The sequence below is a fragment of the Gymnoscopelus microlampas genome (assembly GCF_963454915.1).
Source record: "Gymnoscopelus microlampas genome assembly, chromosome: 6".
NCBI lineage: Eukaryota > Metazoa > Chordata > Actinopteri > Myctophiformes > Myctophidae > Gymnoscopelus > Gymnoscopelus microlampas.
Window position 1 is genome coordinate 49,040,813 of NC_139943.1, and position 25,210 is coordinate 49,066,022.

Genomic DNA, 25,210 nt, shown 5'->3' on the forward strand with positions numbered 1-25,210 from the left:
AGCAGAACGCGTTGTGAGCTTGTAGATCTGCTATTTTCAAATAGCCTATGTATAGAATAGGGCTGAGGTGGTTAATGTATGTTTTATAATATAATAAATAATTGACATCTGCAAAGTAGCTAGTAAGTAACTAAAGTTTTCAAATAATTGTAGTGGAGTAAAAAGGATAATATTTGCCTCTGAGATGTAGTGGAGTAGAAGTAAAAGTACTGAGTATTGGAAATACTCCAGTAAAGTAAAAGATACCTCAAAATTGTACTTAAGTACAGTACTTGAGTAAATGTACTTAGTTACTCTCAACCAATGGGTGTTGTAACAGTAACAGTACAGTATGTGACCCAACACAAGCTAACCTTAGCCACTGAGGCTAACCCAGCCAGTTATAACTTAACATTTACCACGCACAGTCAATGCTTCTCACACACACCAAGGCAACGGTAACAACAATAAGAGCGTTTATTGTCGGTGTGTGTGAGTGTGTGCGTGTGTGTGTGAGTGAACACTCTGTCGTTAAAACAACATACACATGTGTGTGTAGTAGTAGTAGTGTACGTTCACCTACCACAATGTCACTTCCTTCTTCCTCGCCGGGTGCTGCTTGGTGATGCCAGATTCTGCGAGAGAAACAAGCACCCATGACAGGTCTATGAAAACAAGCTCAAAAGAAGCAACTTAAGGGCACTAGGCCGTTATGAGCACTTTGCTGTATACATTGAAAATAGCAGATCTACAAGCTCACTTGTAGATCTGCTATTTTCAAAAAAAAGTCTTGAAATAAAATGTGTAATATTTGGAAGATTTTTGAAACATTAATACAAATCTGGTTGTGGGGCTCCCTGGCACAAAATATTTTCAGATGGGGGTTAGGGACAAAAACATATTAATTTGGGGGTGGGACATGAAAATATTTGAGAACCACATGTTAAAATAATTTTAAAAAATTGTGAAACAAGCCCAATCAAGCAACTACACGTAAGGGGATAGTTCACCCCAAAAAAAAACAGTTTTCTTCTATCATTAGTCACCCCATGGAGACTAGAATTCATGGATATTTTGTGTTTGTCGCATTCCTAAGCCAATCATTTGATTACCGGCAGTCTCTCCAGTAGGAGACACAAAGAGTCTAAGTTGTCTCCTGTCTCCTACCGGACACATAAGGATCTTTATTACTATAATCAAATTATTGGCGTAGGAATGCGACAAAAACAAAAAGAATCTTCATTAATTCAATGCTCCATGGGGTGTGTAATTGATAGGAAATACGTATTTTTTGGGGTGAACTACTCCTTTAAGAAACAAGCCCAAAAAAACGCAACCCTCAACTACCAACATTTACAAGCAACTTCACAGAAAAATAAGCCCAAAGTCACTTATAATAAAAGGACATGGCAACGCTACCCCTGTCACTCTCTGCACAGTCTGCATCCCTCCCCCCCGGGTCCTAAAGAGCAACAGGTTTGTGGCGATGAATTGTGTTTCTGTCGCTGTCCATGGTGCTGGATGGATGTTGTCAATGTAAGGTCCGGGGACCCCCAGGGGTCCGTGGGGTGGTTCCAGCTAGGCCAGGGGGTCCTCAGGAAAATTAGTTAATATAGCATAAAAATCTGTTTTGACCACTTGAACCCTATTCTATACTTTGGCTATTTAAAAATAGCAGATTTACAAGCTCACAACTTTCAACCTCGTCTCCCTATTTTGGGCATGTTTTTAAAAAAAGATGTTATTTTCTTATTTTACATAAAAATAAATTAAAAAATAGCAAAAAAATGGCACAGCTGCAGGCTCACAATCCACCTCATTGCAATGCATTAACTTGTGAGCTTGTTCTTCTGCTATTTTAGCTATTTGTTGTACACGGTAAGAATATCATTGCTGTCGATCTCCATAACCTTTTTCATAAATGAATGTCTTACTTGATCATACTACAGCGTCACACAAAAGCATAAAAAATTGCAGATCTACAAGCTCGAAACATGGCGCGAAGTGACACGTTTCGAGTTTGTAGATCTGCTACCTTTGATATTTTGGAATTTGAACTCTGAAAAGTAAGACAATATAGGGCTTAAGTGGATAAAGAAAACACAGCATATCCAGAACATAATCTGTAAACACATCTAATCTACTCTCACTGCACTTGATTTGAAAGTGAAATGAATGAGCAGGTTTTGCTATATACAAACAGTTAGAAAATTAGGTTGTTTTGTTCTGTGTTTGTGTGGATTTTACTGTTCCCTGTTAGCCTGGTAAACCTAGCCTGGTATCGTAAACCACCCCGGTTGCATGAATTCATTATCATGTGTCTCCTGCAGACCGGTCTGGCCCCAAGCGCTGGGTGGGCGTTTTGCTGGAACCAAAAAGTGGAAGAGACTATCAGCGTCTGCACTCAGGGCCCCAAGGAATGGTTTACCAGGCTAGTTCCCTGTTGGCTTGAATTTAAATACAGTCTATGATCATGAAATCAGTCAGAAAGGGTCAACGCTCAGCGGTGGCCTAAACTTAAGGTTAGAGGAGTGCACTTCTTGCCGGAAGGTTCCCGGTTCGATTCCTCCTCCAACACCGCTGAAGTACCCTTGAGCAAGGCAATGAACCCCTAACTGCTCCACTTGAACCCCCAACTCCCAACACTCCCAGTGTGTGTGTGTGTGTGTGTGTGTGTGTGTGTGTGTGTGTGTGTGTGTGTGTGTGTGTGTGTGTGTGTGTGTGTGTGTGTGTGTGTGTGTGTGTGTGTGTGTGTGCGTGCGTGCGTGCGTGCGTGCGTGCGTGCGTGCGTGCGTGCGTGCGTGCGTGCGTGCGTGCGTGCGTGCGTGCGTGCGTGCGTGCAGAGCGTTGCTGAAAATTAGCACTTGTGCTCAGCCACTATACCTTAAAGGACGACTTCACCACTTTTCAACATATCTTCATATAATAGGTCCTCGCTAATGCTCATGATAAAATGATACCATTTTTTTTCTACTTGGTCTGTGTCTCATAGGAGGGCTGTGGACAGTCCAGAAACTCGTCTACCAGTGACCTCATCGTTAGGCAGGATTTTTTTTTCCAAAAAGATTACAATTTTTTTATTCAGATTTTTATTAAGGCGAGAACAATGGGATCTATTATTGCATTGCAACTTTCCAGGAATACAAAGCCTGCAGTTTCTATTAGCTTGGATTCCCCATCGATGATGTCACTGGTAGACGGGTTTCTGAACTGTCTACAGCCCTCCTCTGAGACACAGACTGATTAGAAAAAAATTGTACCATTTTATCATGAGCATTAGTGAGGACCTATTATATGAAGATATGTTGAAAAGTGGTGAAGTCGTCCTTTAAAGAATACAAATATTAAATGCTTGAATTTAAAGCAATTACACATGAGGGTTTAATATAACAGATTGTGCAAAACAGACCCCTGATACCTTTGCATATCTCATATTCCAACCAGTTTTATTTTATTCCAGTTCACAGTCTTATGAATACTTATGAGCCATAAAGACACTTTTACTCAAGTAAAAGAAATAAGAAATGGGAGTGCTAATTCCACCATATCTCCTCATTCAGTTGCTCAAAAGGCCAACATATGACTCACAGAGCACTCTCACTGTGATGCCACTAACATTAAGAAGAGGAATGGAGCCTCAAAGCCAGGGTATAGGAGACCCCTGTCAAAGAAGTGAGTGGAAATGGCCATTAAATGAGGCAAATGCCAAATAATAAATGTGTAAATTAATGGCTGGAGCAGGTAACCGTTCTCTTGCCCATGGACCAGTTATGTATCATGCAAAGTGTAAGAAATCAGTGAAGCATGGTTTACAATGTTCTAGAGATTGAAGGGGCTATATAGCGGCAAAGGGGGTCAGAAATATATTGTGGTGCCAATCCATTAAGAGATTTTAGGCAGGAGAAGAATTATTCAAGATATTATTCCACAATAGGTATGTAGGCAGTGTTGCCAAGTCTGCTTATTATAATTTCCCCCAAGATTGTATTTGAAAATAGCAGATCTACAAGCTCACAACGCGTCGCATCGCGACGCGTTGTGAGCTTGTAGGTCTGCTATTTTCACATTTGGGCTTGTTTTTTGGGCTTGTTTTCCTAGACCTGGTACCGTATGTAGGGAGTCCTCAGCCCTGACAGGGAATAACCCATACAGTACAGTTATGCCCCGTTGCGAGTGGCAGTCCAGCCCTGCACGGCACCTTTTGGCCTCGCAAAGCCTTGCATGGCCCAGCACCGACAATATCTCCGATTGCCATATCACAAAAGTATACCCCCTCTCAAATCCACAGGTATGCAGCGTAGCAGACTACGGTTATTGAGATCATTGCTTCTTTTCCTAACAATGTAATGTAGACAAGTGGCCAATAGTCCTACGTACACTAGTCTGGGAGACTTCGGCTCAGAGCCTGGACAGCAGGGGCGCGGCCACTGCGTTCTGATTCAAATCAATAGCCAATGAAGAGAAGGGGGCGGGATCCACATGCAGTGGGTGTTGCATGTAAATAGGAGCGACGGGAAGCCATTTCTCCTTGAGAAATGGCGGCCGCCATTGTTGTGTACTGCTGTTTGCCTCTCGTCGGACTGTTTAGACGAGTTGCACAGCTCTCAGACCGGTAAGAGGCGTGTCCGCTCAGATTCTGAGCGTAAGTTACATCCCGCCCACAAATACAGGGGTTTTGGCCCAGAAGTTCCTCGCCACTTTTTGAAATTATACGTACAAATGCAAATCACATGTGCAGGAGTACTCCAGCTATCGGTAAGAACCACTTGTACAGGTCAGTGAACTCAGAGTGTAAAAATGGAACAGTTGTTGTTAATAAAAACTATTTATAAACAACAAATGTAAACAAATCACAGCAAAACCTGTGCAAATCACAACTAATTTTGTGCAAATCCAGTGCAAAATATATATATTGATTTTTTTTTTGCTACCAGTACATGTTCTGAAGTCCTGGGGGAGAGCAAATACAATGCTCAGTTTAGTCTACCGAAACATCATGACCACAGCCAATCAGTGGCAAGCAGCATTACACATCACCCGTTTGGCCCCATTTGGCCTGCCTCAGACCACTCTGAAGTGGGGCCAAAATTGGCACCCTTTCCGGCCCTCTTCTGCCCCACTTTGACCCAGGTCCTTGTACAATGGAAAGTAGATGTGATGTGGTGCAGTGCGGGGACTTGCCAGTGGAAACCCAGCATATACTATAACAAGACTAAATACTAGACTGGCAACTACAGTACAGCAAGCTGGAGCTAGTTTGAAACTGGCTAAGTGTCACCGATAGTTTTCCCATTAGGCCCACTGCTACAAATGGACTGTAACTAAGCATCACATTCTAGATAGATGCTCAAGCAGTAACAAGCATATAGGGGAGCAAGATATATACTCTGTGTGTGCGTGTGCGTGTGCGTGTGCCTGTGCGTGCGTGTGCGTGTGCGTGTGTGTGTGGTGTTCGAGAGGGGGAGATAAAGGGAAAGGGAGAGATGACAGACAGACAGACAGACAGACAGACAGACAGACAGACAGACAGACATATATATATAGACTGACTGACTAATAGATTCTTTCAAACTTTTCTCGCGTCGTGAATAGAATAGATTCAGTATCATTTTGGAAAGCTGCAGCAATGTGTTTCTAAAGGAATAGATTATGCTGTCTGGAAAGACAAAGGGTGAGAGCAACATGAGGGTTGGGACTACTACCCCTCCTCTCCCCAAACACATTACATTAAAATGAACAATGGAAATTTACTGATGATCGACAGGAGAAATCGATCAAAAAGATTAATAAAAGATGTTTTTTTTGGTCTTTGAATATAAAAGGAGCTATACGGTGGGAGATGAGATGAAAGGGGCCACGGGGAGGCGAGCACATCGCACACTCAGGTCCATTGATGATAAAGAGGCGGGATTCTCCTGCAGGGCTTAATTAAAACTGGAATATAGAAGCCATTATCAGGCGACAAGCCTATAGCCCTTAAAGACACCATTTCCACCCTGTCTGTCTATCTGCAGCTATTGCAGCTACAGTAGCTATTATGCTATTTGCTGAGTAACCTACATGCCAGCACTGAATGGCTCTGATAGATCAGCACTCTACACCAGTGGTTCTCAAACTTCGTCATTTCAAGGACCCCCAAATTGATATGTATTTGGCCGCGGACCCCCGTCTGAAAAGGTTTTGTGCCAGGGACTACCAGAAGAGACGATTTGTGTAAAAAATAAACTTTATTTAAAATGTTCAGAAATAAGCTCGGCACAAATCTTTGAATAGGCAACATATAAAATATGGATAAAGTGGTTAAAATGATTGTGATGCTGTAGTAATACATTTAACTGAGGACCCCCTGGAACCCACTCAAGGACCCCTGGGGGACCCCACTTTGAGAACCACTGCTGTGCACCAGAGTGATTTGATTATTGATTCCTGCTGCATGTGAAAGACTGCCTCAGTACTTTACACACAAATCCTGTGTTTATTATTGATGTCAGTATAATCACCATTAAAAAGAGCTCAACACCTCTCTGGAGTGTAATTTGTGTTCCACAGCTTCAGTCTAAATAACAGTGGGGGAAAGTGGACCTGCTTTTTACACCAAATCTCTCAGCTTGTAGATCTGCATTTGTTTTTTTAAATATTAAATTTTGAAAACTGCATAATGAGTTATTTAACTTTTCAAGGTTCATTTATTTGTCATTTACATGCTTGCACATGAAACGAAAATCATACTCAGGACCAGCAGTGTACAATAAAATGTATCAAAGCAAGATTGATTGATTGATTGATGCACTTTATTTAGTAAGACATGAGAACAACAGTACATGGAAGTACAAGTCACAATACAAGGTCTACTAAACTGGAAGACTCATTAAGCACTGAGCTTGTTTAAAATGAGATCCCCATGCACACAAATCATGATGACATATAAGAGACAGACAGATATACACATTACTATACAGAACGTCATATAATCAGTTTACAGGTTACTGGTATGAAGAGTGAAAAATATGTACAAGAGAAGAAAATAATGGGGAGGGGGGTAGGTTAAGACTTAGACAGGGGCCATTTTCAAATTGCAATTTCAAATTGAAGGTGTATCTTTAGGGCAGTTTTGAAAGTGAGTAGGGGTTTACACTCCTTTACTCCTTTTGGTAGGGCATTCCACATTTTTGTTGAATAGCATGAGAACGAGTTCATTCCCTTTGTTGAGCCAAATCTGGGTTGAACATGATTTGTGGAGCTGCCTCTGGTGTTATGATCGTGGACTTCATTAACGTTTTGGAAGTATTTTGACAAATACAGGTGGATAACATGGCAGCATGACATAACAGCACAGCAAGGCAGAACAGTGAACAGTGCATTTATTGGGGTGTAGAGGTTCAAGGTTCAAGGGTGTACTTCATAAGAGTAAAACTAATTTTGGTGTGGCTTCCTTATGCTGCTGCTACAGATGGCTGCTGCTGATATGCTGGTGCAGACAATGCACCAGCATATCAGTAGCAGCCATCAGTCTAACAGCCCCTTGGTAGAAGCTACATTTAAGCCTAACAGTTTTTGGTACTCTAAGAATATTTTGATGGCAATACTTTTGTACTTTTACTCATGTGACATTTTGAATAGAGGAATTGTTATAGCAAAGTACTGTATTTCTATAACGTGGTATTGGTAGGCCTAGTTTTACTGAAGTAAAACCGAAGTAAAACAATTCAATACTTCTTCCACCTCTTCTGAATAATCCAACACCTGTGCAAAGACACCCCACACACACACGCGCGCACACACACACACACACACACACACACACACACACACACACACACACACACACACACACACACACACACACACACACACACACACACACACACACACACACACACACACACACACACACACACACACACACACACACACACACACACACAGATAACTGCAAAGCGATGGAGGAGGGATTGATGGATGGAGGAGAGAGGGTTTTCTATAGGATTGCACAGTGGTTTCCACGAGCCCCATAACTCTGAGAGTGTACAAATGGATTTGGTTCCATTTGTACACTCTCAGAGTTGTACACCTGTAAGGGGCCATTTGGAAGCCCATGAGGGTCCCTGGACCCCAACTGTAGACCCACTGGTGTAACAGTGTTTCCAGTGAGCCAACATGCACAATATCAGCACCCTGACTCTGTTTGACCAAAATGTGAATGGGGGGTCCGCGGGCTATTAAGTGTCAATTTGGGGGTCCTTGACATGAAAAAGTTTGAGAACCACTGGAATGCCATATACACAGTGTTTTTTTTACCTAAGTAACAGTATCAATACTGCAATAAAGACATACTCTTAAGTACAAGTCCGGAATTCTAAATGTACATGTATTGGCATCAAAATGTACTTGAAGTACCAGAAGTAGAAAGTGCTCATTATGCAGAATGTCCCATTTCACACGTTTTCAAATGTATAAAATGTATGCAAAATATTTTGAAAATATTGCCAAAGTTTAAATAGGGTTAATGTATGTTTTGTAATGATAATCCAAATCTACAAAGTAACTAGTCATCTACTTGTAAACTAGTCCAAACCATCTCAACCTTGCCTCTTATTTTTTATCCCCAACCTTCTAACATGGGTTGGTAATACTCAAGTAGAGTAGAATTAGTGCCTGAATATTTACTGTCAGTACAGTACTAAACTAAATATACTCAGTTACTTTCCCCCACCGCATAAGTGCACCTACAAAATGACGACAAAGGTAAAAGAGTGTAGTGTTATAGCATCATCTAGTGGACATTACCTGTAATGTGATGAGGTTCATTTATGTGGGGAGCCTCTGATTGGTCAATGGTCACTGGTCAGCTGTTTGGCAGTGTTGCCATGTCCGCTGAAAATAGAAATAACAGTCAGTCAATTTTCCGCCCACGTTGAGACTGTTGATTGGTTAGAGCGCAGTTTCGCGATATTTGAAAAGATTCCAAATCAAGAGTAAACTAAACAACGTTAAGTTGTTCTCAAACATTTTCATGTGAAGGACCCCCAAATAAATATGTATTTTTCCGCAGACCCCCCCATCTGAAAATATGTTGTGCCAGGGACCCCCATACAAGATTTGTGTTGTTAAAATATTATTTTTTTCCTGAAAATAACAGATCTACAAGCTCTGAGCTTGTAGATCTGCTATTTTCAATTTCAACTAGCCGTAACCTATTCACTTCTTTTGGGCTTGTCTTCGTAGACCTGGTTGCTTATTTCTCTCGCAGAATCTGCCAACACTGCTGTTTTGACCACGTGACTTTAAATGGCTGCCTGCATGGCCAGTAGAAGTGGTATGTGGCATATGTTGTCTTTTAATACTTATTTATTTACTAAGGTTACTAACTTCACCTTTGTGTTATTAATGCACGGTTGCGCTCAGGGTGTTTTGTTTTCGTATAAAACGCTATGGTAGTCAGTGTCGTTGCCAACGGCAACCTGAGCTGCTCAGCTGCCTGATAAAAACCTCTTCATCCCTGTTAGCTCCATGCTAGCACTTAGCTATGGCTGTGAGACAGACATACACTGTATTCCATATATCATTGGTTCTCAAAGTGGGGTCCGGGGACCCCCAGGGGTCCTTGAGGGGGTTCCAGGGGGTCCCCAGCTAAATGATAGATTAGGCACCAAATGGACCCCTTATGGGTCTAACTCTGAGAGTGTACAAATGGAACCAAATGCACCATAACGGGTCCATTTGGTTCCATTTGTACACTCTCAGAGTTACATTGACATAGATGTTACAATATAAATAGGCTCTATGCACAGCAGCCATATTATCACTTCCTTCCCAGGTGTTACCAATGATACTAATGAAGGCTGTTCCATTTAGTGTAGCACAGTGGTTTCCACTAACCTGACGCTCCCAGATCCAAGAAGCTTGCTCCACACATTGTTTCTTTGTCTTGAGGAACCTGGTTATTCATACCGCCCCCATCTGGCAGGGTCAGGTTAGGTTTCCACGAGTACACACTCAGAGTTACACACCCGTAAGGGGCCATTTGGAAGCCCATGAGGGTCCCTGGACCCCAACTGTAGACCCACTGGTGTAACAGTGTTTCCAGTGAGCCAACATGCACAATATCAGCACCCTGACTCTGTTAGACCGAAATCGAACAGAGCCTTCATTAGTATCATTGGTGACACCTGTGAATGTCTTCATAATATGGCTGCTGTGAATAGAAATGCCATTAAATGGGGGTCTGTAGCCCTAATGCATGTCCAACTGGGGGTCCTTGAAATTAAAATGGTTGAGAATCACTGCTAGAGCCGTCAAAAAAAATCTTCTCTTATGGGGGTCCCTGGCATATCTTTTGAAATGGGGGTCCGTGGGCTATTAAGTGTCAATTTGGGGGTCCTTGACATGAAAAAGTTTGAGAACCACTGCCATATACACAGTGTTTAGGTTTTTTTTACCTAAGTAATAGTATCAATACTGCAATAAAGACATACTCTTAAGTACAAGTCTGGAATTCTAAATGTACATGTATTGGCATCAAAATGTACTTGAAGTACTAGAAGTAGAAAGTGCTCATTATGCAGAATGTCCCATTTCACACGTTTTCAAATGTATAAAATGTATGCAAAATATTTCGAAAATATTGCCAAAGTTTAAATAGGGTTAATGTATGTTTTGTAATGATAATCCAAATCTACAAAGTAACTAGTCATCTACTTGTAAACTAGTCCAAACCATCTCAACCTTGCCTCTTATTTTTATCCCCAACCTTCTAACATGGGCTGATCCTCTAATGCAGGGGTCTTCAACGTTTTTCAGGCCAAGGACCCCTTGGCTGAGAGAGACAGATGTCGCCTAAGGACCCCCCACTACATATTGTATAAAATTGTGTTGCAGATGAAACACTTCATAGATTTCACAGATAGCTTCATAGACTTGTTTGACAGCACTGTCATTGTGTAGCGTTGTGTTGGATTCATGTTAATGTGTATTTTCAGACAGTTAATCACTTAAACCAGCAATACTTAGAAAACTTGTACTTAGTCTATTCAAAAATAGCAGATATACAAGCTCACAGCGTGGCACCGAGTGCTGTGCTACGAGCTTGTATATCTGCTATTTTTGAAAAATCTTGAGAACGTGTGCAAATCTTTAAATCTAAAAGGCGAACCTTTTTAACACAAATCTTTGCTTCTGGGGGTCCCTGGCACAACATATATTCAGGTGGTGGTCCATGGCCAAATACATACATCAATTTGGGGGTCCTTGGCACAAAAACGTTTGAGAACCACTGCTCTAATGTAGTCATTTCTGATCTAAGGGTTCAAGTGGTTAATGATGAATAACTAGTACAGTGACTGTGTTGCTGTCTCCACAGATGGACAGGACAGCATTCTGGAGCCCCTGTGTTTCCCAGATGAAACAGCCATCAGTAGCAGCAGCAGCTGCAGCGGTCTGGAGGAAGTGGTGGTGTGTGTCCTCTGCCCTGAATCTGCTCCGCTGTCCGACAAGGACCGCCTCCTCAAACATCTGGTCCTGGAGCACAAGCTGGTCATCTCTGACGTCAAGCTCATAGCCGACTTCCCAAAGTAAACACACGTGGCTGTCCTCTCCGTCTCTCCGTCACACACACATTATGTTCGATGTAGACGTGGTTCTCATGTCAACCCCCCATATTGATTATGCATCTGGCCGCAGAGCCCCATCTGAGAATATTTTGTGCTAGGGAGGGACCCCCATAAGACAAGATTTGTGTTCTGGAAATGATTCCAAAGGCCAAAATAGCCAAAGTATAAAATAGTCGTTAAAAATTATGCTATATTAACTAATTTTGCTGTGGACCCCCCGGGCAGGCCTGTCACAATTATTACATAATCTTCTAATCGCAATTCTTTTGAGATAATCGCAATTATTTTTGCATAATCGTCATAATCGTTTCCATGTTATTAAAAATAACAGAAATACCTGATCTGTTGTAAGCTTGTAGATCAGCTATTTCTGCATTATGTATAACGTTATTAAATGTTTTTAAGTTATTTGTCATATCTGCTCTTTGCAATTTCTTTTTTTTTCCCCTTTATTTTTTATATGTTCCAATGTTCAATGCCAAACACACAATTAAATCGTTAATCGCAAGTATTTGTGTGACAATTAATCGTCAACTTAAATTTGTAATCGTGACAGCTCTACCCCTGGGAACCTCCTGAAGGGGTAGGACCCCACTTTGAGAACAACTGGTGTAGAAGACTGATCTTTGTAGACAGTTATTTTACAGAAATGTTCAGATATTTGTCATATTCAGTATATTTTAGTGCACTTATATACATTTTTTCTGCTCAATCAGGTACATGCTTTACTGGAAGGGCAGATTCTTAGAACAACCCTTAACAGATTTCTGCAGCGTGATAAAGACCAACTCTGAAGGCCCTGTTGGTGAGTAAGGCTCATGGATTCAAGTTCTCCGTCGCCACGACTGATTTCAGTTATTAGGGAGCGCACCGAAAGTAGCCGATCTACAAGCTCACAACACGTCGCTCTGCAACGTCTTGTGAGCTTGTAGATCTGCTATTTTCCGTTATTTCATTATTTTAAGATGAAAGACGTGAAGTGGTCAAACTAACAATAGAATACGTGTTCAGAAACATCTTCCATAAAACCAAATGGTCTCGAATATTTCATAGAAGCAAAGGTTAAAGCCTCAATCTGTGATTTCTTCAACTGGTTGGCTGTTATGTATGATAATACCTAATAATACCTAAACATAATGTTTACATGTTCACAAATCACAGATTAGGACGTGGCCTGACAAAATGTTTCAGTCAAGAGACTTTATTTTGCTTTATATTCCATGAATGCTTCATTAATGTATGCTCCGTCACACACTGGCGCACGAACACCAGAAATGGCTGATCTACAATGTGACGATTGTAGATCTTCTATTTTCGGCACGTGAAAAGTGTATGTGTGGGTGTACCAACCAGTGATTGGTTGTCTTTGCAGACAAACAGGAACATTACTTCCTGCTCTGCGACGTGCTGCCTGAAGACAGAGGCCTGAGAGAGCAGCTCCAACAGAAGAGACTGGTGAGCATTGTTATTATTATTCATGGATTAAAAGTTCTCTCATTTGGATTCCATAGAAGCCATCATGACCTCTATGGAAGCATGTCGTTCACCGGAAATAGCCGTTCTACAAGCTCACAACACGTCGCAGCGCGACGTGTTGTGAGCTTGTAGATCGGCTATTTTCCCTTATTAGTTATTTTAAGATCAAAGCGTATTTGAAGTGGTCGAACTAGCAATAGACATCTTCCATGAACATGAATGGTCTCGGATATAAAAAAAAAAAAGAACATTTCAGTCCTAAGATCTCATTTTTGCTTTATTTCATGCATTACTATCATGGTCTAATATATAAAGCAATAAGCCACAAGAGGCTGTGGTTCACCATGTCTCTCTCACTCTGTGCCCACAGGTGGAGGTTCTAGAGCAACAGCAGAGAGAGAGAGATGACGCCACGTTTCAGCGCGTCTGCATGTTCTGCAGCGAGGAGTTCAGTGGAAACAGGTCTGGTGGGACAGATGGTCTACAAGCAGATCTACAAGCTCACAACACGTAGTATTGCTACGTGTTGCGAGCCTATAGATCTGCTATTTAAAGGACATCTTGAAATGTTTGGAATCATTTTTTCTCTTATGGAGGTCCTTGGCAGAATTGTTTTTCAGATGGGGGGGGGGTCCGCGGCCGAATACAAATACATTTTGGGCTGTATTTACAAACTTTACTGAGGCACTACACTGTCTCTCTGCATTTGATGTATGCGTTTACCTTGCTTATTGTAAGTCACTCTGGTAAAAAGTGTCTGCTAAATGCCTAAATAGTAAATTTAGGCAAGTCGTTGACTTGAAAATGTTTGAAAAACACAGGCTTACTGTGTGTGTGTGTGTGTGTGTGTGTGTGTGTGTGTGTGTGTGTGTGTGTGTGTGTGTGTGTGTGTGTGTGTGTGTGTGTGTGTGTGTGTGTGTGTGTGTGTGTGTGTGTGTGTGTGTGTGTGTGTGTGTTCACTTTGACTCGTTGCAGATCCACATTGCTCAACCACATGGCCAGGGAGCACTCCTTCAGCATCGGGCTGCCAGACAACATCGTGTACTGCACAGAGTTCCTGAACACTCTACAGAGCAAACTAGACAAGTAAGAATAATCAGGGGTTTGCAATACTGCAATCAAAGTGGGGTCTGGTGGAAAATGTAACAACACAAATCTTGTAGTGGTGCCTGGCACAACATGGGTCTGCGGCCAAATACACATTATTTCCTTGACATGAAAAAAGCTTAATTTTTTTGCCCTAGGAGACTGAAATATGTGTGCATGTGAGGGTGTGCGTGTTCATGCTAATTGCCTAAAAGCAAGGCGTTACGTAAATGTTTCAAGGTGGGGAGCGAGGAGATTGATGGAACAAAATAATACAACGGAAATGGACACCGGCTACTTTTTCCCCACATGATGCCAATATGGAACATTAGCAGTGGATTAATGGCTTTAAGTGCGAGCTGGAAAGGTGCTTAACATAAATGAGTCTGATTTAATGGCTTCTTGGTTACTGCTCATGCACACAGGCTGGGTGCGTGCACACTGCATCGGGTGTCATGTTGTGGAGTCAACCACGGTATTGTTCATTCCTAGAGTGATACATTTGAATAGCTCCAAATGGAGCTATTGAAGCACAAAGCTGCAAATCACTCCCCATATCACTCAATTTCCTCGCCTCTTCAGATTATTATTACACCTAACTAGGGCTGCCTGTCACGATTACAAATGTTTTTGGTTTTCTGTTTGGTTTGCAGGTTTCATAATCACAAATTGCACAGGGCAGATATGACAAATAACTGAAATGTACAAAGAAATTACTGACACTAGATAATTGTATCCTTATTTTTTCTTTTGAAACAGCAGAAATAGCTGATAGCTGAGATTAGCTATTTTTGGAAAATGTTTGAAAATGTATGAACATTTTTCAACATGGAAACGCTTCTGACGAGTATGCAAAATCATTTCGATTATCTCAATGTCATTTAGATAGCATGTTGTTTAGACACATGCCTAGGTTCATTATTGACCTGGTATCCTATATAGTTTATTTGACGTACTACATTGTATCTCTACACTCTACTTATATGTGGTTATTGACCTTATTGTTTACTGGGTAAAACTGACTGAGACTTTGTTGTCCTCATTGTGTATGTGGTTCTCAGTCTACAGTGCCTGTACTGTGAGAAGACATTCAGAGACAAAACCACTCTGAAGGATCACATGAGGAAGAAAGCACATCGCCGCATCAACGCCAACAACCCCCAGTACGACCGCTTCTATGTCATCAACTACCTGGTAGGCCTGCCTGGCACTATTATTAGAGGCAATTATTGGAGATAATCGCAATAACTGTTAAATAATCTTTAGCATTTTTTAGACCCTCCAGAAAAATGCGTTTATGCGATCGCAGAATTTACTGCATAATCAGCAAAATGGCGCATAATTATGCGGGGGTAACGTTTTTTCAAAAAGGCCGTATCGCATAATATGCGATTCGCATAGAATATTTCTGCATATTTCGCAACTTTTCGCATACCGCATATTTCACAACTTTCCGCATATTTCGCAACTTCCCGCAATTTCACCGCATAAAATTGCAAAAAAAACGCATTTCGTCGCATAATCAAGGATTTTTGCCCACGTTTTTCTGGAGGGTCTAATTTTTCCCATTCATCTGTATAAAAATAGCTGGATTTATGCGGTGCGCCGCACTGTGAGCTTGTAGATATATGGCCTGAGTTCTAGTGTTCAATGCCAAAAACACATTAAATCACTAATCATCATTTGAGAGTACCCGTTTATCAGCTGCAATTTTATAGTGTTCCAGTTCCAAATGTATCTGCTCACTTCTTTGTGTCATCACTTCCAATTTCACTTTTTTATCCTGTATCATGTATGAGTTCTCTCTCCTGATTGGATAAAATGAGTGTTCCGACCTGAAAAGTATTGAGACCCCTGTCACTGAACAAACACTGTATACTGTAGCAATGGTTACTATCACAATATAGTAGCCGTTTACACTTATTTTAACAAACAAATAAACCTTACACCACTTCCAATGGACTCCCATCATTTCCATGTTTCTATCAGGAACTTGGAAAGACATGGGAGGAAGTCCAGTCTGAGGACGACCGTGAGATGGCTGATGACGAAGACGAGTAAGTTCTAGAACTGTTAAGGACCACCAGAGTCGACATGCATTCACAGCAGTCACTTCTGTACTACATTATAAATGTCTTTGATCTCCTCAGTGATTGGTCAGATTGGCAGGCTCATCCAGTGTGTGCAGTGTGTTTGTTCTGTGAACAACAGTCTGAAACCATGGACAAGATCTACGCACACATGCAGGTACAACACACAATACAACACTCCACGGTACTGTATGTAGTGTGCTTTAAGAGCAAAATGGCCGCTGTGTGAATATGATCAATAATAGTTTTCTTCCTTGTCTTTTTAGAAGGTTCATGGTTTCGACCTCCACGGGTTGAGAACAGAGCTCAGTGAGTAATGCTCTGTTATTTCATTAGTAGTTACTATTAGGCATGTTCAAGATTGCTCTAACATTGTTCTAACTTACAGTTTGCTGTACCTTCTCAGAAAATACAGCCAGCTATGCTTTATTGAGCTGTTTAATGTTTATGACAACCCTTGTGCTAACCAGGGAACTAGTTGCCATTCTTTTTGCTTCTTTATAGGGGTGCAACAGTTAACTCATTCACTGCCTGAATTATTTCTGGCCGCGTTTGCCCACTGCCAAGATTTTTCATTGAAAAAAAGAAAGTACTCAGGAGCCGAGATACAGAATTTTTAAGTTTTAAGTTAACAAGGAAGTGGATGGGAGTCTAGATCTTCGAAAAATCATATCTCCTTGGTCTTTGGGTCAAAAATGTTTTTAAATGTAAAAGTCGTTCTAGGCAGTGAATGAGTTAATCAAAAGAATCGATAATTTAATTTACGAAAAAAACACAACATTTTTGAATATGGAGATAAGAGGTCTCTGCCCGACAGCAACGATATACAGTACATGCTCTTCAAGAATAATAATATGCGGTCATTCATTTCCTGTGTTCAACCTCTAGATCTCAAGTTCTACCAGCAAGTCAAACTGGTGAACTACATCCGACGGGAGATCCACCAGTGTCGCTGCTATGGCTGCCAGGAGAGGTTTGTCTCCAAAGCCGAGGCCCTGCGTCACATCATGGACTCTGGTCATGTCATGAAGCTGCCACAGATATCTGCATGGGACCAGCCTCAGTAAGTCCAGTACATCTTATTAACCCATTAAGACCCGAGGCGATTCTTTAAAATGTTTTCTAAATCCAAACAGTTTAAAAAAAAAAAAAAAATCAAAAAATATTTTTTTCAAGATTTTTCAAAAATAGCAGATATACAAGCTCATAGCGCGGCACTCGGTGCCGCGCTATGAGCTTGTATATCTGCTATTTTTGAATAGCCAAAGAAATATAAAGTGACACAGATGCGTTCCAGGTCTTAATGGGTTCAAATAAACCTTTAGACTGTAGATGGAGCAAGGGTCTTCAACTGGGGGTCCGGGACCCCTAGGGGGTCCTCAGAGTTACTACAGGGAGGCCTCAAAATCTTTGTGTGATTAGAACTTTTTTTATTTACATTAACCACATGAACCCTAGAATCCCTATTATGAGGGGAACATTCGCCAAAAATTGCAGATCTACAAGCACACAACGCCTCACCTGCGAGGTGTTGTGAGCTTGTAGATCTGCTATTTTCGACAAAGAGGTTTGGTGTAGAGGGAAAAGGAAGGAGCACGGTAAATTCCATGGCAATCCTGCCTATAGTTTTCAAGATATCACTGTTGTCGGGCAGAAACCTCTCACTTCTTTGTGTTTTTTCGTAAATTAATGCCCTACTTGATCATACTACAGCGTCACGAAAGCATCAAAAGTAGCTGATCTACAAGCTGGAAACGCTGCGCTTTTGAATCGTGAAAAGTAACAAAGGTTTTGGACATATGAGGTTTCCACCCGACAAAGACGATATGTTGTTAGGGACCAAAGTGGTGGACAGACAGACAGACAGAGCCGTCCTTAGAGCCCTACCCCTAGCTGGACTACATAAACGACTGCTGAAATGTTTGCTGCTGCTTTTAACCAAACTTTTCTCACTCCGTAGCACTTTTACACACTGATCATGGGATTAATCCATCAGCATTGATCTCACGGCGTGGACTTGCTTGTTCAGGCTGTATTTAGTAGTGCTCCAGTATTGATTCTTCAGCTTTGCTCTGACCTACGCGCCAAACTCTTAACTGCACTCCTTTAGGCTCAGTGTCCCATTGCTACTGCTACTGTTTCACTGCTCAATATGTTTTCTGCTGCATCAACACAAGTCTAATTCCTGCTCTTGTCTAATAGACTGTTTCTGAACGTCACGTGTTGTGAGCTTGTAGCTTGGCTTTTCTTTTTGTTTATAGGGCTTGCAGTGTGTGGTTAAAGTAGTAGTTCACTCAAAAAATTACTTATTTTCTATCAATTACACACACACCACGAAGCCATGGAGATACAGTATATGGCCTGTTGTCGCATTCCTGGGCCAATAATTTGATGACCAGGTGGCCGGAGACTCTGCCGGTCATCAAATTATTGGCTCAGAAATGCGAGGGGAAAAAAAAATCTTCATGAATTCAAGGCTTCATGGGGTGTGTAATTACATGAGATAGCTAGAAAATAAGATAGTTTTAGGGTGAACTACTCATTTAAATAAAAGGAAGTTCAGTTCATGTTCTTTTCGTATATTGACGTTTTCTTAATTAAAAAACATTTATTTGATCGCTTATAAGTTAAATGTATCGTTCAAAACATGGGTAATCGATGGTCTAGGATGGTCTAATCAGGATTGGACCCAAAAATCTGGCAGCGGTCAGACTCTAATCTAAACATCCTCTGTCCTCAGATACTATTACTAAGTATAAAATAGAGCTGAAGTGGTTAATGTATGATTTGTAATAATATAAATCTACAAAGTAAGAATAAAGTAAAAAGTGCAACCTTTTCCTCTGAGATGTACTGTGGTGCAGTAGAAGTGTAAAGTACGGGAAAATTGTCATAAACAAGTAAAGTAAACGCACCTCAAAATTGTACCTAAGTACAGTGCTTGAGTAAATATACTTTGTTATTTTTCCACCACTGGTAGTAAATGTGTAAAACCTCCTCTCTCCGTCTCTCCTCAGATACTTCTTCCCCACCTATGAGAACGATGCATTGCTGTGTGGCCTGTCGGACAGTGACAGTGACAGTGAGGGCACAGCGCCCCGCGGTGGGGACGTGCCTGTCATTGCAGAGGACATGGCCAACCTGAGGGTGCTAAAGCAGACCAGCGTTCTCAACCAACTCCTAAAGAACAGAGGCCCATACAACTAGACCCATTGGTTCCCCAACCTTTTTCCCTTGGAGCCCCCCCCCTCCCTTCCTTCCTACATCTGACAAACGCACACATGCAGACACTTCATTTCTACATAGTTCTCGTACAATGAATAGCGGAAATAGCCGATCTATCGTTGTGAGCTTGTAGATCGGTTGTTTTCACTATTTTTGAAAGCTTTTGAAAAAAAGCTTGCGTTATGGACTACTTCCGAACTGACAAGGCCTCGCCAAATCATGAATTTACAAAACTGTTGCACAACTGGCCTAAATAAAATAAAAAGAAACTTTGTATTTTGGGCATGTCATTATGTATCTTTTTTTGCGCGACAAAGTATAAAAACATGAAATCTGCCCGACAGGTCCATTTGGTTCCATTTGTAGACTCTCGGAGTTATGGGGTCCGTGGCCTAATACATAGCAAACAGTTGTCCTTGAAATGTAAAAAAATATGATAACCACTGCTGTAGTGAACATGTTCCTTTTGCTTGCCAGTTGCCACTACTGGTTTAGCTTGCAAACAGTAAACAACTCAAACGTGAGTTAGATCACTTTTTCAAGGCAAGGACCCTCAAATTGATATTTATTTGGCAGCAGACCCCATCTGAAAATGTTTTGTGCCAGGGACCCTGGCACAAAACATACATGTATATATATTTTTTTAAATAGCAGATGTACAAGCTCGCAGTGCGGCACGAAGTGACACGCTGTGAGCTTGTAGATCTGCCATTTTTGAATAGACAAAATAAAAATGGATAAAGTGGTTAAAATGATTGTGATGCTATGTAACTACTTTTGATGAGGACCCCCTGGAACCCCAGTTTGAGAACCAATGAGTTAGAGTGCATTTCATTTGGTTGCAACTGCAAAAATATGATTTTGCTTGTTTCTCAGTATTCACAAGTTTACAAATTGGAACGTATATAATAATGTATGTAAGTGTATCAAAACATTATGAAATGTGAAATATGCAGAACATTGTCAAATATATATTTTAATAAATGCTTGTTGATCATATCCATTAATATGTCCTACTGTAGTTGTTGGTACGGTGTACACATTAACTAATGTCCCAGATACATTTATTTTTTACCTTTCCCAGCTATTTTTCTGTCTTTGTGCTCTTTGCTTGCGTCACACTGTCGGTTTTTGTGCTCTTTACTGGAGTCACATTGTCAGTCTTTGTGCTCTTTGCCGGCGTCACATTGTCAGTCTTTGTGCTCTTGGCTGGGGTTACGTTTTGGGAGGCCTTCCCCAGGACCACCTGTCTGATGGTGGAACCAAACTGCAGCGTGCTCAGAGTCTCTGCCACGTTGTTCTCATCTGGACTGACGTTCACAAACACACAGCACTGCAGAGAGTAAAACCACATCATACAACATTAAGGCTGGGCAATTAATTGAAACTATATTGAAACCGATATTTAGAACTAATAACCAACGTAATATTGCTCATGTAGGTTTATATCGAGAAGCAGGTTTTAATAAATAGTATTGCAGTACCACCACAGCCCAAGAAAGACACCATCACGCCGGAGTGAAATGTTTGGAGCGGGGGAGTCTGGTGCAAAGCTCAGGTCCTGGACCTGGTGAGACGAAGGAGGAGCCCGGACAGGAGGCCATCCACAGAGCCTAGTCCCTCCAAGTGCCAGAGCCTCCCCCAGTCCCGGCAGAGTAGTTCCGGAAAAGCGGACTGAGGGGCCCTGTCTTTCCCTAAGAGGACTGACCGTGGGTACGTAACTACTGGGACGTAAGTCGGGGTTGATCAACCCCGACCGGGTCACCTTGGCGAGGGTGTATGTTGCGAGACACCCGTTGACCCCAGGCTACAACACTGATGATACGTCCCAGGTGCGTTTCCATTTCAAATCTGCTGCTGAGTCAATTAATGAAGCTGTAACAGTGAGTATGCCACCTTCTGTAAACCTGAGACTACAGTCATGCACAGAGCCAATTGGCAGTGATTGAGTGGTACTACTCTACCTTTGCGTCTCCGCTGAGGCATGGCTGCAGCAGGTGTGTGAGTTTGGAGTTCCTGAAGGGAATATGGAGGGCATTACACCTCAGAGCACTGAACACCTGGGGAAGAAAGACATTATTAGAGTCCCTTTTCTGGGTATGTCAGGCCAACATTTGATGGAAATAGCATCTCTTTCAGATGAGGCCGATTCTACAAAATACTTCCTGAATCGGTAGTTCTCAAATGTTGTCATGCCAAGGACCCCCAAAATGATATGTATTTGGCCGCGGACCCCCCATATGAAGATGTTTTGTGCCAGGGACCCCAAGAAGTGAAGATTTGTGTTAAAAATTGTTTTCGAACAGTTTCAAGATTGTTGAAAAATAGCAGATGTACAAGCTTGCATGCCGCTGTGAAACTATTTTTGAGAACAACTGTTCTAAACCAATCCTAAGAGTTTTCAGAAAAACGTATGTTGCTATATAAATATAGCTAAAATCTAAAATGACAGAATCTTTCCCGGTTTTAATGGGTTAAAAAAAGTCCTTACAGAAAGTACATTACTTGTGTAAATGTACCTCGTTCATGGATCATGGTGGACGGTAAACGTCTTATAGATAAGAAATCCAGCCATAAAGGGCTATACTGTACCTGTCCCAGCGCTGTGAGGGACTTGTTGATAGCAGCAGCCTCCACCAGTCTCTGGCCCTGGGCCTCGGTCTTGGAGATGCGTTCAGAGCCTGCCAGGTCACACAGCGTCAGGGTCCCACGTGACGTCACTCCTGACACACCGTCCACCCCCTCCACCATCAGCGTGACGACCAGGTGAGAGCGAGAACTGAGGAGGAACATTAAGAAAGACGTTTGAGAGCACAATGACACTCTAGTGCAGGAGGGGTCTTCACCCCTAGGGGTCCTCAAGAGTTGCTACAGGGGGGGGGCTGCCAAATCTTTGTGCGACAGGAATTGTTTTTTAGATTTTCTTTACATTTGCCAAAAATCTGCTATTTTCCGCAAAAAGATTTGGTGTAGAGGGAAAAAATAGACCAAGTACAGAGCCAAGTATTGAGGGTTTAAGTGGTTAAATGTCTAAAAATACACATTAACATGAAGAATCCAACTTATTAACAGAGAAAATAGTGTGTAAATAAACAAACAAAAAACATGAATTCACACAACACTGATGATAGTGCTGTCAAACAAGTCTATGAAGCTATGTATGAAATCTATGAAAAACTTTCATCTGCATCACAATTTTATACAACGTGTAGTGGAGGTCCCTGCTTCATCTCTCTCTCAGCTAACTTGAGGCAAGGTGCCTGAAAAACATTGAAGACCCCTGGTCTAGTGGTAGAGGTTTGGGTCGTATAGTTACATTAGTAACTACACAAACTAGTCCTAGATGGAACTAGTCCAACTGGTGAGATATCTTGCTCCCTTGCGTCCATGATTAGAAATTAACAATCAAAGTCATAATTCCATGGTACCTCTCTATATTCATCTTGGTTGATGCAATCTTCCTGTTCTTCTGTCCCATCTCCATAACGTTCAGTATATCCGGCTCGGTTTTGACTTCCACCTGCGTCAGGCCGGGTACAGAGATGGATTTGCCCTGAGCGCGGATGTCTAACGTACCGCTGGGGGATTTGGTCAGAAGGTCATTCAGGCCGTCGTTATAGATCTCCAACATGGATATCTGAAAAAGAAAGGTGTTGTGTATTTGTATCACTGTTGTTTGGAGTGTTACAATTAACCGCTTTCAACCTGGCGTCCCTATTTTGGTCATGTCATTATTTTGTAGGCAACATGTTTCAAGAATGTATTTACTTCCCCCCAAAATAGTGATAATATCAGATCCACAAGCTTACAATGTGCCATGATGCGACACGTTGTGAACTTATAGATTGGCTATTTTTGGAAATAGGGCTTAAAGGGGGTGTAAGTGATATTATTTTGTCAAAATAATTGCTACATGTCTATTATAATAGTAATCATTGCTATAGAGTGTTGAAAAATTATGTTGTTGATAAATTATCTTTGTGGTGTTTTCTCTCCTTATTGGATCAAATTGGTATCCCAACCAGAACATTTATTTTCTGTTTACCCATTCATTCTACAATGGTCCTCTAAATCAGTTTTTTTCTAAAGTATGTCAGTGGTTCTCAAAACTTTTTCATGTCAAGGACAGCAAAATGATATGTATTTGGCCACGGACCCCCATCTCAAAATATTTTGTTCCAGGGACCCCCCAGAAGCAAATATTTGAGTTACAAATGTTCGCTTTAAAACAACATATATTCTTAGATTTGCATACACTTTCACAATTTCTCAAAAATAGCCCAAAGTGTAAAATACGGTAATGCTTTTTTAGCTCAAATCAAGAAGTGACACAGATGCGTTCCAGGTCTTCTTAATGGGTTATAACTAAAGAACTGGAGAGAAAGGGGGGACCCCCTGTTACTGAACAAAGACTCTATAGCAATGATTACTATCAAAAACGTTTTCTTTCAACAACAACATATCATTTACACCACCTTCAAGTGGTTCAAATGGACTGATGGTACAAATCACCTTCCAATGGTGTTGTTCATGTGAGAGTATACCTTAAGAGTATACGTGATCTTCTCTTTTTCTGCACAAATGCGCAGAAGTTCTCGGACAGACCTGAGGAAGCCACACACACACACGTGCATGCAGACACGCACACACGCGCGCAGGCACACGCACACACACACACACACACACACACACACACACACACACACACACACACACACACACACACACACACATGCGCACGCACACACACAGGCCAACATGTAACACCTATCTGTACGGCGGCAAACACAGGTAACCCTAAACGACATAAAGAGGCTCATGTTGCATATCTGGTTGTGGAGGCTTAAAGGGATAGTTCACCCCCAAAACCATTTTTTCTATCAATTACACACCCCATGGAGGGGATTTTTTAGTTTTTGTCACATTCCTAAGCCAATAATTTGATGACCGGTGGGAGACTCAAAGTGTCAACTTTGTGCCTCCTATCGGAGACATTAGCATCTTTCCACCGGTCATCAAATTATTGGCTTAGGAATGCGACAAAAACAAAAAATTCAAGGCTTCATTGGGTGTGTAATTGATAGAAAATAAGTCCTTTTTTGGGTGAACTATTCCTTCAAGCTGAACATACAGCCGACCTACAAGCCCGCAACGCTTCACAGATGCGACACGTTGCGGGCTTGTAGATCAGCTATATGTTTGGTGCTGTACGCCACAGCATCGTCTCACGACGAAGCATGAAGTGAGATCATGGTCTTTCACAAGCTTAAGAGATGAAACCTTAGCTCTTTCTCTGTGTAAGCCGAGTCCGTTCCTCCGTACACAGCCACTGATAACATATTGATGCCCTGTCGTCAGACAATTAGTGTCGCTTGTCCCGTACTTGATAATTGTCACACGTCTACTATTCTTCTCCTTGTTCTCAGGGGTCATCAGTCTGTCTGTACACAGACACATGAGTCCTTGGCAGGACTTGTCCATGTCTGTGGCAAATCTTTGATTATTATTTCTGTGTAATTATTTTAAGAGGAACTGTACATCAGGGGTCTTCAACGTTTTTCATGCCAAGGACCCCATAGCTGAGAGAGAGAGATGAAGCAGGGACCCCCCACTACATATTGTATACAATTGTGTTGCAGATTAAACTTGTTCATAGATTTCACATAGATAGCTTCATGGACTTGTTTGACAGCGCTATCGTCAGCACATGTTGATTCATGTTAATGTGTATTTTCAGACATTTAA

The 25,210-nt window shown here is 41.6% G+C and overlaps 2 protein-coding genes across 2 annotated transcripts in view; one reads left to right on the plus strand and one right to left on the minus strand.

Moving 5' to 3' along the window:
• immp2l (inner mitochondrial membrane peptidase subunit 2) overlaps positions 1-580 on the minus strand; it is a 200,963-nt gene extending 200,383 nt beyond the window's left edge. The window contains exon 1 of the mRNA XM_084059820.1: positions 563-580. The gene's annotated coding sequence lies outside the window, so the exon portion shown is untranslated. The remainder of the gene's footprint in view (positions 1-562) is intronic.
• Positions 581-9,257: 8,677 nt separating this feature from the next.
• Positions 9,258-20,464, plus strand: znf277 (zinc finger protein 277). The gene is made up of 12 exons (XM_084060271.1): positions 9,258-9,295; positions 11,339-11,549; positions 12,305-12,393; positions 12,961-13,043; positions 13,435-13,526; positions 14,040-14,150; positions 15,212-15,344; positions 16,140-16,207; positions 16,301-16,397; positions 16,507-16,549; positions 17,129-17,303; positions 19,258-20,464. Exons 1-12 carry the CDS (start codon positions 9,268-9,270, stop codon positions 19,445-19,447), a joined length of 1,320 nt encoding a protein of 439 aa, XP_083916397.1. The 5' UTR covers positions 9,258-9,267; the 3' UTR covers positions 19,448-20,464.
• The last annotated feature ends 4,746 nt before the right edge of the window (positions 20,465-25,210 follow it).